The sequence below is a fragment of the Notolepis coatsorum genome (genome assembly GCF_963971535.1).
Source record: "Notolepis coatsorum genome assembly, chromosome: 3".
Classification (NCBI taxonomy): domain Eukaryota; kingdom Metazoa; phylum Chordata; class Actinopteri; order Aulopiformes; family Paralepididae; genus Notolepis; species Notolepis coatsorum.
This window is the reverse complement of record NC_140167.1, coordinates 191,426,374-191,441,373: the sequence shown is the minus strand read 5'-3', so window position 1 is coordinate 191,441,373 and position 15,000 is coordinate 191,426,374. Positions and strand designations below refer to the sequence as shown.

Genomic DNA, 15,000 nt, shown 5'->3' with positions numbered 1-15,000 from the left:
AATTAAAGGACTAAATCTAATCTAACTGAAATTGTGTAGCACAGACCTTTCTATGGATCAAAACCTCAATATTATTATGGTGTAGTTAATACTTCATGTATCCTCCTTAATCCCTAGGCTAATGAGGCACTAAGATGTTAGTAAAAAAAATTAAATGTATGCCAATGATAGGAAGTAATGGTATATGTGTGTGTGTGTGTGTGTGTGTGTGTGTGCGTGCACTGTGCACGAGTTCACATCTAGGGGCGGGGTGTAGATTTGGTCGCCCTGATGTTGGCTCCTTAGCCACAGCCTTGGGTTGTTTAATACTGGACGAGTGTTTCATAACGGCCGTTGTGTGGGCCGGTTTCGGGGCCGGTGCGTGGGCCGGTGTGTGGGCTGGTGCATCTGAATTAAATTAAATGTCCCGGGCTGAATTTGTGTCCCAGTCCGCCCCTGACATCATCACAAACGTTCCAGAATGTTTGGGCAGAACTAAGGTTCTAGAATGTCTACTATGACATCATCACAAACGTTCCACAATGTTCGGGCAGAACTAATGTTCTAGAATGTTCCTAACAATAGTTCCGTGGGTGAATTATGTACCATTACACTCACTACAACAGATTGATTGATTGCAAATTGTATTAACAGATTGCAGAATGGGTACAATACAGTACAGCTCAATACACACAATTGTTAACACTTTGGGCACCATGGGTTATATCCATCAATATACCCAGTCTGCCACTGTTGAAAGCCTATGGAGATGTTTACCTTCTTTGCAGGGCTATAACTTTTTAAATTGTATTGCTATATTGACATTACTATGGCCCATTCAACATCGATTATCTATCGTTCAGGATGTGGGAACATTATATTTTTTCATTCATACATTGTTGTGTTAATACCGTCTAGAATATAACTATGTTTTTAATCTTTTCTGCTGTAATTCCAAAAACGAGAGTTATAGGCCCTGACGCATATGATAGATTATTGATTGGCGTTTCTTTCCTATACACGCTATATTAAAAAATTCAAATGTATATGATCGGTATACATTATGCTTCATCATGCGTGAAGGAAACGGGGGTTGTTTATAATTCCTTGATCATCAGTAACGGCTTTATTTAGTATGGGTTGATATATTGATCAGATGGTTTGCAGTGAAATGAATAAACAATCGGGCTGAAAATAACGTTACTGTCCTCTTACCGTTCGCCGATGAGACTGGAGGAAAAAGATCCCAATTATTTGACGCCGATCTCCTACATCCATTTCTGGTTTGTATGGGCGCAATAAACGCCGAAATCATATCGATTATTAAGTTTAGAAAGCGATCCAAATGCACTATAGTGTTTGTCTGGAGCCACGTAACAAGATATCACTGCCGGAGGGATTTCCTCTACGCACCGATCGGCACTTCCGGTTTTGGCGAGAGTGTAACTCACCGGACCATCCACCAGGCGGCGGTATTGAGGCGTTGCAATCTCATACAGGGTCCCGCTGGAGTCCGGAGGTTGGCTGGATGAATTATGAATGCCATGGTGAAAAAATGAAATATCGATCCCAAAAACGGCGTAAGTCGTTCTTGGCATTCAACGGGGATGCAGACCAGAGAAAGACTTTTGTCTTGTTTACATCAGGGTCCCCCATTTTCAATTCATCATATATATGACATTAAACAAACATTTTTAAAATGTATCACATTTAATTTATGTTTTATCTAATAAAATAAAGTTCAGTCTGTTCATCTCACTTCAATAATTTTTATTGCAGAACATGGTATTTTCTCAAGCAGACAGACGTAAACACTGTAATCTGTGTTGCATGTACCTGACAAACTGAACTGTTTGTATTACAGTCATATTCCAACCTAACTGAATGCACGTGTGTGTGTGTGTGTGTGTGTGTGTGTGTGTGTGTGTGTGTGTGTGTGTGTGTGTGTGTGTGGTGTGTGTGTGTGTGTGTGTGTGTGTGTGTGTGTGTGTGTGTGTGTGTGTGTGTGTGTGTGTGTGTGTGTGTGTGTGTGTGTGTGTGTGTGTGTGTGTGTGTGTGTGGACTACTGCGTGTGTGGACTACTGCACTGGCCTCATGACATCTCCTTCATGGGCTACAAACGTAACACCACTCCCAGAACTGTCACTCTCCTCTCTCGAATATCATGCAGTATCTGTCTCTAATCCTTTCAATCTCACCATTGTTACACTCTACCGCCCTCCAGGTACACTCGATCACTTCACAGATGAGCTGGACATGCTTCTTAGCTCCTTACCGGAAGATGGTACCCCTCTCCTTCTATTGGGCGACTTCAACCTGCCTGACTCATCTCAGTCAGTCATAGTAGTCTCCCTCCTACAATCGTTTGACCTGACTCCCACTGCCATGCCTCCCACCCACAAAGCAGGCAACTCCTTGGATCTCATATTTTCCCGTAACTCCAGCATCATTAACACCACGGTAACTCCCCTACATGTATCTGACCATTCCTTCATATCCTTCTCACTAACTCTCATGCTTAACCGAAAGGTCTTCACCCCAACTCAAACAGTCTCACTCAGACGCAACCTGCCCTCCCTATCCCCCTCCACCCTCTCCTCTGACATACTATCCGCTCTACCTTTGAGTGACACCTTCTCTGCTCTCTCCACAGAGATGGCAACCTCCACCCTCCTTTCAGCCCTTGCAACCTCCTTCAACAAGCTCTGTCCCCTCGTTGAGAAACCTGCCCGCCGTTCCCCACCCAGTCCATGGCTGACAGATCCAGTGAGAGAACAAAGACAGGTCCTGAGAGCAGCTGAAAGGAAGTATAGAAAGTCACGCCTCACTGCTGACATCGACACATATCACAACCTCTTGTTAACATTCTCCAAAACCATCACTAATGCCAAAGCTTCTTTCTTCCACCATAGGATCGAGGCCTCTGCCAAGAATCTTCGCAAACTGCATGCTACCATGTCCTCCCTCCTCACTCCCCCCCCACCCCCCCCCCCCCCTCCCTCATCTTTCTCTGCCGAAGACTTTGCGATCTTCTTTGAGGAAAAAGTGGAGAACATCCGCAGCTCCTTCTCCCAACCCCCACCCATTCCAAATGCTGAATCGAGAACCTCATCCTTCACTCTGTCATCTTTCTCTCCCATTACAGAAGCAGAGACCCTGACACTGGTAACGTCGAACCGTCCGACTACTTGCCAGCTGGACCAGCTACCCTCCCCACTCCTCCAGACCATAGCACCAGACATCCTCCCATTCCTAACTGCAACCATCAACTCCTCACTCAACTCTGGGGTGGTCCCCACCTCCCTAAAACAAGCCAGAGTCACGCCGCTCATAAAAAAAACAACCCTGAACCCTACCGTCATAGGCAACTACCGTCCTGTCTCTCTTCTCTCCTTCCTTTCTAAAACACTTGAACGTGCTGTATCCAACCAACTTACTGCTTATCTCTTACAGAATGACCTCCTAGACCCTAATCAGTCAGGCTTCAGGACTGGTGTCCCCCAGGGCTCGGTTTTAGGACCCCTTCTCTTCTCCCTCTACACTAAATCACTGGGTAACATTATCACGTCTCATGGCTTCTCCTACCATTGTTATGCCGACGATACTCAACTCTTCCTCTCCTTCCCTCTCTCAGATATACACGTCTCTGAGCGGATCTCGGCCTGTCTGTCCGACATCTCAGCCTGGATGACGTCCAACCACCTCAAACTGAACCTAAGCAAAACAGAATTGCTCCGCCTGCCGGCCAAATCCTCCCCCCTAACCGACCTTTCAATCACAGTCGAGAATGCAGCTGTGACTGCGTCCCCGACCGCCAAGAACCTTGGTGTTGTCCTCGACGACCAGTTGAACTTCTCTGCTCACATCGCAGCGACGACCAGAACCTGCCGATTCCTCCTGAGCAACGTCAGAAGGATCCGCCCCTTCCTGACAAAAGAAGCCACCCAACTCCTCGTCCAATCAACAGTCATCTCCCGCCTCGACTACTGCAATGCACTGCTCGCTGGCCTCCCGGCCACTGCCACTAAGCCTCTTCAACTCATTCAGAACGCAGCGGCCCGCCTGATCTCAAACCTACCGAAGTCGGCCCATGTCACCCCACTTCTTAGGGACCTGCACTGGCTCCCCATTGCTGCACGAATCCGCTTCAAGGCCCTCGACCTAGCATACCGTGCGGCAAAGGGAACCGCTCCCGCCTACCTCCGGTCAATGGTCTCTAACTACACACCCTCAAGACCCCTACGCTCTGCATCTTCTGGCCGCCTCAGACCTACTCCTATCCAAGCTCCGGGAGGGTCATCAAAGAGAAGTCGCCTATTCTCAGTCCTTGCCCCACAATGGTGGAATGAACTACCCACCCCAGTTAGGACAGCCGAATCACGTCCAATCTTTCGCCGTCGACTAAAGACGCACTTCTTCAACCATTATCTGAATTTAAAAAAAAAACAATAAAAAAAAAATCTAACCCTAACTAACCGTACTGTCATGCACCGTACTGTCCTAATAAACTAACCTACACTGTAGCACTCAACACTTTGATGAACATTGTTGCTCAGCTGATAGGGTTGTGCCCTTCCTGATGGCTTGTCGTACAGAACTTGTAAGTCGCTTTGGATAAAAGCGTCAGCTAAATGTAAATGTAAATGTACTGTACTATTACAGGTATTGAAATGAACAATGCAACTTCCTTATACAAAAAGAAAAAAAAGATTTTATTTATTTTTTATTTTATTTATTTGAATAACAGGTGTACAGCAGATACATGTCCCACAGCACACAGCAATTATCTCACCCTCTGGTCCCTTCCCCTACCTGCGGCCAACAAAACTAAATAAAGACAGGACAATAATAAAATTTAAATAAACAATAATAAATAATAACAACAATGACAACAACAACATCATTGTTATACAACAGACAGGCCTCTTACGCGTCTGTTGTACAACTTCTTCCACTAGGGAAACCCACCTCCAAAAAATACACAACCGGGGACAGACACCCCAAGACCCCCGGCCCCCACCCCTCCCCGAACCAAACAGCAAAACCACCAATCGACACGGCCAGCGACAGCATGCGGATATATTCACATACCGCCACTAGCCGCTTTCTTTTTTTTATGAATAATTATATATCGATATTGCGGGAAATGAGTATTGAAACCGTTTTAAATATTCAGATTCGCTATGTATCGAAAAATCGATATTTTTGACAACACTAACCTGTAGGAGTCGCTATTTACAACGACCAGATTACCACCCACCGGCTTCCCTCCCGCTGACACTGCCAATTGTGCCAGTATGACGACCGGCCAAGCCGGAGGCACCGCTGACAGCCGGATTCGATACCAGTGTCTCTGCGGTGGTAGACAGACGCTTAGTCTGCTGTGCTACCCGGCCGCACCTCCAGCCTACACATCTTATTCTACAGACTTAAGAAAGCGTCTTTGTTTAGTACAGGTCACTGCAAAAATCACACCATGATGATCAGGTTTAATGTTTTATCAGTGAAAATTAGAATAATGATGCAACAATGTTTATTCGCCTCTAATATTGTGAATCACATCACATATCACATATTGCAATATCAATAAAAATAATCGTAATTGGATATTTATTTTCCAAAATCGTTCAACCCCCTGACCTCCTGGTTTGGGAATAGCACTGCACAAGACCGTAGCAGACTACAAAGAGTGACACGTTCAGCCGAACGCACAATTGGAGGGGGGCTTCCCACCCTCCAGAACATTTACAACAAGCGGTGCAAGGGGAAGGCTAAGAGAATTATTAAGGACTCGAGCCACCCGAACAACTGCCTCTTTGAATTGCTGCGGTCAGGCAAGCGATACCGGAGTCTTAAGGCGAGCACAGAAAGACTCAGAAGAAGCTTCTATCCCCAGGCCATCAGGCTGCTAAACGAACAATAATCGCTAAACGAACAATAATCACTATGCAACAACCATCAAATGCACACACACCCACACGCACACACTCACTCAAACAAACAACACACTGCAGCACCCACTCTCCACACTTTAGATCACACAAACACACTTACACTTTATATTTATTGATAAAGGATTTGCACTACAACTCGTACACCTACTGTGAATTGTACCTAAATTGCACCTCGTCCCATTTCTCCATTTCTGCCTTGCACTATATAGTATTGTATATTAGTACACTGCACAGTATTGTATATTGTATGGTAACTACGTCTATTCTGCATCGAACATTGTACATATGTCTAAACTGAACACTGTGACCTCTTTTTTTTACTTCTAATTTTACTATGTTTTTATTTCATACTTATCTTGTCTTGCACAGTCTCTGGAGCGCAACAGTAAGAAGCATTTTGTACAAAAGTATTCTGTACTTCTGTATGACAACTATTAAAGAAACTTGAAACTTGAAACTTGATCGTTATCTACAGTAGGCCTATGTATCTTTAGGCTCATTGTCACATGTGGAGTCGGTAAGGACATTGTTATGAAACACCTCTATAGCAGAGATCAGGCTCTGGCATTTGCCTGTTTTAATTAAAGCGGAGGTATTTACGAGGAAGCGTCCTCCTTTGCCCTCTATTCCTGGGGGGCTGACCATGACTCCACAGAATGAGGTGGGAGGCCAGGAGTGAGAGTGGATTCAGGGAGAAGGGGGTGTGGGGGGGGGGGGGGGACTCTAAAGATAACTAGCTGCATGGTTTTACGACGGCTACATTATTGGTATCCAAGGTAACAATGATATGTACCCCTAGATGGTTTTTAGTGGCTGCTGTGTACATAGTGTGATGAATAGCCCGACCAATCTGAGACACGAGGACTTGTCAACGTCCATGTTTCAACTCTCTGGCCTCTCTGAGGAAATGTCCACGTTGCATCATGGCCCCTCTTGGTCCATAACGTCATTTGTTGCTCGTCTCGTACATATTTTCTTGTCTGTGTCTCGGATCGAGGCCTAAGGTGAACAAGACCTTTTCATACGGCGAACGTTGATTTAAAAATGTCTCAAATTGGCTCGATGGACCACAGCTCACAAAATTTTTTTTTCACATTAAGGTTTTACTCATCGTACACACCTACATCTCTCATTCCAAAGCCAACTCTACCTTGAGCATCGTAATAAGGAATCTTGTCCTCCCTCTCTCTCTTCTTCTTTTCAGCTGTGCCTGAGGTAGAGGAGGAGCGAGAGGAAGATGAGCAGCCCACGGCGAAGCAACCCTCACAGAAGAAAGCAGTAAAGAGGAAGAGTGAAGCAGAGAAGCCAGCGAAGGCCAAGAAGACGAAAAGTACTGAACAGGTTGGTATTAAAATGGTGGTTCTGCACCAACCTTTCCAATAGACCTTATTCATACGGCAGCCATTTTGCTCTTATGTCATGCTTAGGTTTGGATTTATTTTTCTTTCCGCCATGTTCCCACAAGAAATCCCAGCCTGAGCGTTCTCTTTTGCCCTCTATTCCTGGGGGGCTGACCATGACTTCAGAGAATGAGAAATCCCAGCCTGAGCATGACATACGAGCAAAATGGCCACCGTGTGAATATGGTCAATTGGACACATTGTACACCTCCTTTTGTCTTCAATCAAATGTGGAGTTAAAGAGGGGGGGGATTCAATGGGGGCTTTGAGATGATAGGAAATTATTAACCCATTCTCTGCCACCACTTTGATCATCCTAAACCATCCTCTGCCAGCGCTATTTGTCTATAGAGATGTTCACCTTCTTTGCAGGGCTATAACTTTTTAAATTGTATTGCTAAATTGACATTACTATGGCCCATTCAACATCAATTATCTATCGTTCAGGATGTAGGAACGTTTTACTTTTTCATTCACACATTAATACTAAAATACCGTCTTGAGTATAAATATGTTTTTATCGTTTTCTGCAGTATTTCATAGAACGTGAGATTATAGGCATAAATGCATATATTAGATTATCAAATGCAGTTTGATACCGATCCATGCTATATTAAAAATGTCAACTGTACATGGTCCTAAACGTCATGACTGATCATCTGCGGGTGAACGGAGGGGGGGGGGGGGGGGGGGTTGTTTGTATAATTCAATGACCGACGTTAAATGATTTATGTAGTATGGGTGATATATTGATCAGAGCAGTTTGTACCGAAAATGATAAAGAAAAACGCTGAAACTCACGTCAGTCTCCTCGTAGCGTTGGCCGATGAGAGTGGAGCAAACAGATCCCAATTATGGGATGTTGATCGATGCGATCTATTTCCGGTTTGTATATTACTAATACACGTCCAAATCATGTTGATTATTGAGTTATGGCAAAGATCCATATCCACAGTGTCTGTATTGAGCCCCGGGACGATAAACGAGTGGCCGGACGAAAATAGGGGACGGACCGAGCTCCAATGGGCACTTCCGGTTTGGCAACTCGCCGATCGGCCACCAGGTGGCGGTATAGAAGCGTTGCAGAGTTGTGATGGCTCAGACAGCATCAGCCAAGACTCCGTGGGTGAAATATGAATACCATGACGAAAATATGAAATATTGATCTCAAACACGCCTTTAGGGGTGATTGGCAGACAACGCATGGCGGAGAAACCTGCCTTAACACGTGATTGGCGGAGAATGGGTTAAAAGAGTTCATTACGGAATGCCTCCCTCACAGAACATCAAAACACAAGTAATTATAAGTATAACACATAAAATATAAAAATAGCCTTTTAACTTTCTCTCATATGTTTGCTATGAGTAGGAAAGGGGAATAAATAAGGATTTTTGCTTTGTAAATATTTGAGGACTACTGACAGCAAAAAATTTTGTTTTTGAATAACTCTTGTGATTTTTAAATGGAATACGCTGGACTAACTACATTTCGTGTGTCCAGAGCCTTGATGAGGTTATCATGTCTCCTATGGGGCCCCTTGATGATGACGGGCAGACAGGTTATCATGTCTCCTATGCGGGCCCCTGGAATATTTCCTTGGACCCCGGGGTGAGGGGGGGGGGCCTTGGCGGCAAAAAGGTTGAGGATGAGGACTATTGCGTTAACAGTATGTGTGTGTATGTGTTGCGTCTAAATCATGTGCTCCTAATCTGTTGTTTTTCCCAGAAAGAGTGTTTTGTCGCTCAGGAGAACAAGGATGATGGTGACAAGTCAACAAAGGCCAAGAGGAGGAGGAAGGTGAGAGCGAGGAACGAGGGAACTGTAGAGACACCTGCTGGTGCAAAGAGGAACAATTAAAAGCTTTCCCCAAGATGAGAATATAACGAACTAGATGGCAGTGGTTAGCAAATAAAAATGAATAGAAAATAAAAAGAAATAGGTAGAATTTGAAGAGTTTTAAGTGCAGGGATTCATATACTGACATAACGAACAGAGACCACCTCTGTTTCCCAGACATTGAATTATCGGTATGAGACCATTATCTTTCGTGAGAGCTAACACATGTGTTAGTGTTGACTGTTTACATCCCACAAGCGGAGTGGCGGCACAGGACAGTGACGTCATCCACTCCACGGTCGCGGCACTTCAGACAAAACACCTGGACGCACTTATCCTCATCAATGGGGATTTCAACCATGTTAAACTCAACAAGACCCTGATCAATTTCAGCAGTTTCTCATCTCATTTGAAGAATCTGCTGTAGGGCGGCCGGGTAACGCAGCGGACTAAGCGTCTGTCTACCACCGCAGAGATACTGGTATCGAATCCAGCTGTCAGCGGTGCCTCCGGCTTGGCCGGTCGTCATACTGGCACAATTGGCAGTGTCAGCGGGAGGGAAGCCGGTGGATGGTAATCTGGTCGTTGTAAACAGCGACTCCTACAGGTCGGTCAGGGCGCCTGCACAGTGAGGAAGGGATCTGGGTGAGGTAGTGTGCCCTCCCACATGTTACACTCACCCAATGAGAGTCCTCGCTGCCAGGTGAAAAGAGGCTACTGGCTGTCTCCTATGTATCGGAGGAAGCATGTGATAGAACTTCAGGGCTCCCTAGACCGGCAAGTAGGGGGCAAATGCGCGCACCGACCAGTAAGGGGAGGGGGGAATTGGCATAACAACTAAAATTGGGATGGGAGGAAAATACAAGAAAAATAGGAGGAGAAAAAGTGGATCAAAAAATAAATAAAGAATCTGCTGTAGGACTGAATGCATGATCATCAACGAGGACCCTACCCATCTATTATATCAATGAGTGAAACGAACATCAAGGAAGTTGACGACTGCAAATATGTTGGTTCCTATGTTGCAGACGGCAGAAAGGGTTTTCTTTTCAGAAAGGAAATTACTCTGGCATGTCTTGACATCTCTATTGTTACCAAGATCTCTTTCTTCGGGGCCTCTGTCACAGATTATGAAGAAGAATCTTCAAGGCCGTCCTGACGGCACATATTCAAGGCTCCGTATGCATGTAAAGAACATCTCCTGGACAAGTCATCCAACAAAAGAACAGATCTATGGTGAACTGTCTCCAATAACAACTATTGTGGGGCATCGAAGAGCGATCTTTGCTGGTCACTGCTATTGTGCAAAGGATCATATGGACAAACTGAAATTGCTTGCAACCAACAAGGGGGGGATATTAATAGCAGACTAGTTCCATCACATGTAATTATAAGAGAAAGCCAGCAGGTTTAGTCTCTAACAATGTTTACCGTGTGAAGAGACCCTCTATCAGCTCACCTACTGTAAAAACTGTGTCCTACGTGATATTCTAGTAATGATGATTCCATAATAACATAACCTGCTCCAGAGTTCCAAAAGTGAACCGCAAACATGAACCCGGAAACATGAAAGACCTCTGTTTGTGTCCGTCCTGGCTCCATTTAAACCATGCATTCTGAAGGATATTGGCAACTGTAGGGATATAGCCTAAAGACTGTTTGCAAAAACAGACCTAGCTCACTTTCTGTGCACTGTGCCTTTTATGAAACATAAACACACAGATGCTTGATGATAAATAGGACTATTTTTCTTTAATCCACCTATTTTGTTGTTGGGACGGCGCCAATGATGAATAAAAATTATGACTACCGGTTGCCTAAATTTTGTATTGCCTGTTGAATAGATTTAAGGAGCAGCTACACTCATCCATCATAAAACGGAGAGAAAACAGATGGAAGGTATTGCTGTCTGTTGGTTTGTTTTTAAATTAGAACCCAGCCAACTTAATCGTGCGTTCGCAGAAGCAACAGCTTTGCTAATGGACAGCGGCATTTCCGGTGGTTCCAAAAGTTCATCCTCAAAACAGACATAAATCTGGCGGAGCCCAAGGAATGTAGACTAGACTTGTTGGAAAAACAATGAAAAACAAACATAGATGGACAGACACAATGGATGAATTCAGCTGGGCCCTTAATGTGTGTATGCAGGAAAAAATAGACCTGAACAGTAATCAAGCACATCATTCTTGATGAGCTGCAACCAGTATGACTACATGAAACCCCTCGTTCTTACAGCTACTTGCTGCCTCGATATGTGCTTCAACCCAAGCACTGTAGGCATTATCTTTCATGCATTTATCTAGTGGTGAAGTTGCGGACCAATGATAGCTGGAAATGCGTACAAAGTCTGAATCGTCTTGTCTAAATTGTACATCTTTACCTTTTTATTATAGTGCCATTATATGGCTGATTGGTGTGGTATTTGTTATGAGACATTGGCACACCAGTATCTTATCAGTATGGCAAATCTCATGTTTACATTTACATTTACTTTTATCCAAAGCGTCTTACAAGTTCTGTACGACAAGTCATCAGGAAGGGCACAACTCTATCAGCTGAGTAACAATGTTCATCAAAGTGTTGAGTGCTACAGTGTAGGTTAGTTTATTAGGACAAGTGCATGACAGGTAGTTAAGGTTAGAATTATTATTATTCTTTTTTTTTTTTAGATAATGGTTGAAGAAGTGCGTCTTTAGTCGACGGCGAAAGATTGGACTGGTTTCGGCTGTCCTAACTGGGGTGGGTAGTTCATTCCACCATTGTGGGGCAAGGACTGAGAAAAGGCAGGTTCTCCTTGATGACCCTCCCGGAGCTCGGATAGGAGTGGGTCTGAGACGGCCAGAAGATGCAGAGCGTAGGGGTATTGAGGGTGTGTAGTTAGAGACCATTGACCGGAGGTAGGCGGGAGCGGTTCCCTTTGCCGCATGGTATGCCAGGTCGAGGGCCTTGTAGCCGATTCGTGCAGCAATGGGCAGCCAGTGCAGGTAAGAAGTGGGGTGACATGGGCCGACTTTGGTAGGTTTGGGATCAGGCGCGCCACTGCATTCTGAATGAGTTGAAGAGTCTTGGTGGCAGTGGCCGGGAGGCTTAATCATTTTAGGCAACCAGCTTGCGTCTAGCCACGCGGCCGCGGCATTATGCAGCCGTAATCCGCCCTCTTTTAACATCGACGGTTAGCTCAACTGGTTCGCCGCCTTGCTGTGGATCCTGCGGTGCGTTGGTGACAAGTTTGAATCCCTTCAATTTTTTATTTTTATTTTTTTAACATGCATTCTTTCGTCGGTTAAGTTTAGGCATTGTTTCGGAGTTGGTTAAGGTTAGGGTTAAGTTTAGGCATTGTTTCGGAGTTGGTTAAGGTTAGGGTTAAGTTTAGGCGCTGTTTCGGAGTTGGTTAAGGTTAGAGTTTGTCTTAGAGCATGGCAATATTCTTTCAAAGTTGGTTAAGGTTAGGGTTAAGTTTAGGCGCTGTTTCGGAGTTGGTTAAGGTTAGAGTTTGTCTTAGGGCATGGCAATATTCTTTCGGAGTTGGTTAAGGTTAGGGTTAAGTTTAGGCGCTGTTTCGGAGTTGGTTACGGTTAGAGTTTGTCGCAGAGCATGGCAATAGAATGCAGCCTATTTCCGCACTGCCGCTGTCTCGCGCTGCCGCGGTCACATGGGTGTCGTGGCCAATCAGAGAAACGCTGAACACAAGTTGGTTGCCTAAAATGTTGACGCGTCCGGGAGGCCAGCAAGCAGTGCATTGCAGTAGTCGAGGCGGGAGATGACTGTTGATTGGACGAGGAGTTGGGTGGCTTCTTTTGTCAGGAAGGGGCGGATCATTCTGACGTTGCTCAGGAGGAATCTGCAGGTTCATGTCTCTTATCTTGTTATTTTTGTGAATAGCGCCACCATGTGGCAGAATGACACGAAACGAATTGTGACGGTTATGAGTTTTGGCTAGTAACTTTCTGAGTCACACATGTGCAAACAGCCTAGGATGAAAATATTCCAACATGGCGGATATGGAAGTCCCGGTGTCAAAGTTGTAGATTACGTCTTGTGATAGTCAAGCTTGCCTAGGTTCAAAACCAACATTGGTAAATGTTCATTTAGGTTTGATGGAGCAGCCAGCACCTTTTTAAGAAAAAGGTCAAATCCTGGCTCCTTGAAAATGTTAAAGCTTAAGAACATGTTCATGTAAATATTATGTACCGATGCTATTTGTTGTATTGTTTTATATTATAAAACGTATGTCTGAGACCAAGGACCACAATGGAATAAATAAGTCCATGACTTTATTGTGCGTATCCTTGACGTTTTGCTTGAGATGCATGTCATGTGTTTTTTTTTAACTGTCAATGTCAAATCAATCAAATCAAAATACAGTGTAGAAGTTATGGCTTTTCAAAGTTGTACATTTTGACCTTTTTATTTTAGCTTCACCATCTGGCAAATGCTAGTCTCTAGCATTCTTTGCGTCATGGCAAACAATGTTTTTTTTTTTTTTTTTACCAAGATAGTGTCTTAAACTAGCTGCCGGTAGCAGGTAGAAAGCGGAGCTTGTAGGAGTGATGCACATGATGTTACAGAGCTGAACCAGAGCACTTAGCGCTGGCTGCCTCACAGCGGGGAGGGTTCTGAAGGGGTCAAAGGCCTGGCAGGAGTTTGCATGTTTCTCCCCAGGTTCGCGTGGGTTTCATCCAGGTACTCTAGTCTACACCATAAAAGACATACTTGCTAGCATGCTGGCTTTTTTAAGTACACACTCCTGCCCTTACCCTCGAGTTGGTCCCCGGGGTGCTGGACCCTGGCTGCCCACTGCTGCTAAACAGTAAATGCAGAGGGTTATGTTCAGAATGCACTCTGCAAATAAATCCTTTCAGTTCCTTTCCTTCCATTGTTTAAAATAATAATAATAATAATAATATAATATAGTAATATAGTATATGGCAGCTTAACATAGAATAATAATATATTAAAATAACAGTATATATATAAAATAATATTGTATAATACTGTATACCAATATAATATAGTCTAGTCTAGTATAATATAGTATATTATAGTGTGATATAGTATATAGTATGATTTAGTTATAGTATAATACAATAAAAATAATGCAATTATTTAGAAGTATAATATAGAATAATACATGATATAATAGAACAGTGTACTATACATAGATGTGTGTGTGTGTGTGTGTGTGTGTGTGTGTGTGTGTGTGTGTGTGTGTGTGTGTGTGTGTGTGTGTGTGTGTGTGTGTGTGTGTGTGTGTGTGTGTGTGTGTGTGTGTGTGTGTGTGTGTGTGTGTGTGTGTGTGTGTGTGTGTGTGTGTGTGTGTGTGGTGCATCTTACATTGTGTGTTGAAAACATAGAACAAAGATAAAAAGGTGATGAGGAAGACTTCACCCATAGCGAGGAAAGGTCAGTTACTGGAACACATTTAAAATGTGTTTTCTCTAATGAAAACAGTTCACAATATTCAGACTTAGACGGGACAGGGACATGCAGACATGCAGCATCTTACCTGAAGGACAGATGGACCAAGGAGCACAGTCACCACTCCTGGTTCGTTCCTGGTTCTGTGTGTCTTTCTCTGTTCCTGGTTCCGTGTGTCTTTCTCTGTTCCTGGTTCCGTGTGTCTTTCTCTGTTCCTGGTTCCGTGTGTCTTTCTCTGTTCCTGGTTCCGTGTGTCTTTCTCTGTTCCTGGTTCCGTGTGTCTTTCTCTGTTCCTGGTTCTGTGTGTCTTTCTCTGTTCCTGGTTCCGTGTGTCTTTCTCTGTTCCTGGTTCCGTGTGTCTTTCTCTGTTCCTGGTTCCGTGTGGCTTTCTCTGTTCCCGGTTCCGTGTGGC

General features: G+C 44.3%; 1 protein-coding gene across 2 annotated transcripts in view; it reads left to right on the top strand.

Moving 5' to 3' along the window:
* Positions 1 to 15,000, top strand: part of cmss1 (cms1 ribosomal small subunit homolog) — a 158,263-nt gene that overhangs the window by 130,277 nt on the left and 12,986 nt on the right. For both annotated transcript variants that reach the window (XM_084309556.1, XM_084309557.1), the window contains 2 exons: positions 7,138 to 7,274; positions 9,060 to 9,131. In XM_084309556.1, coding sequence (XP_084165682.1) covers positions 7,138 to 7,274; positions 9,060 to 9,131 — 209 coding nt within the window. The remainder of the gene's footprint in view (positions 1 to 7,137; positions 7,275 to 9,059; positions 9,132 to 15,000) is intronic.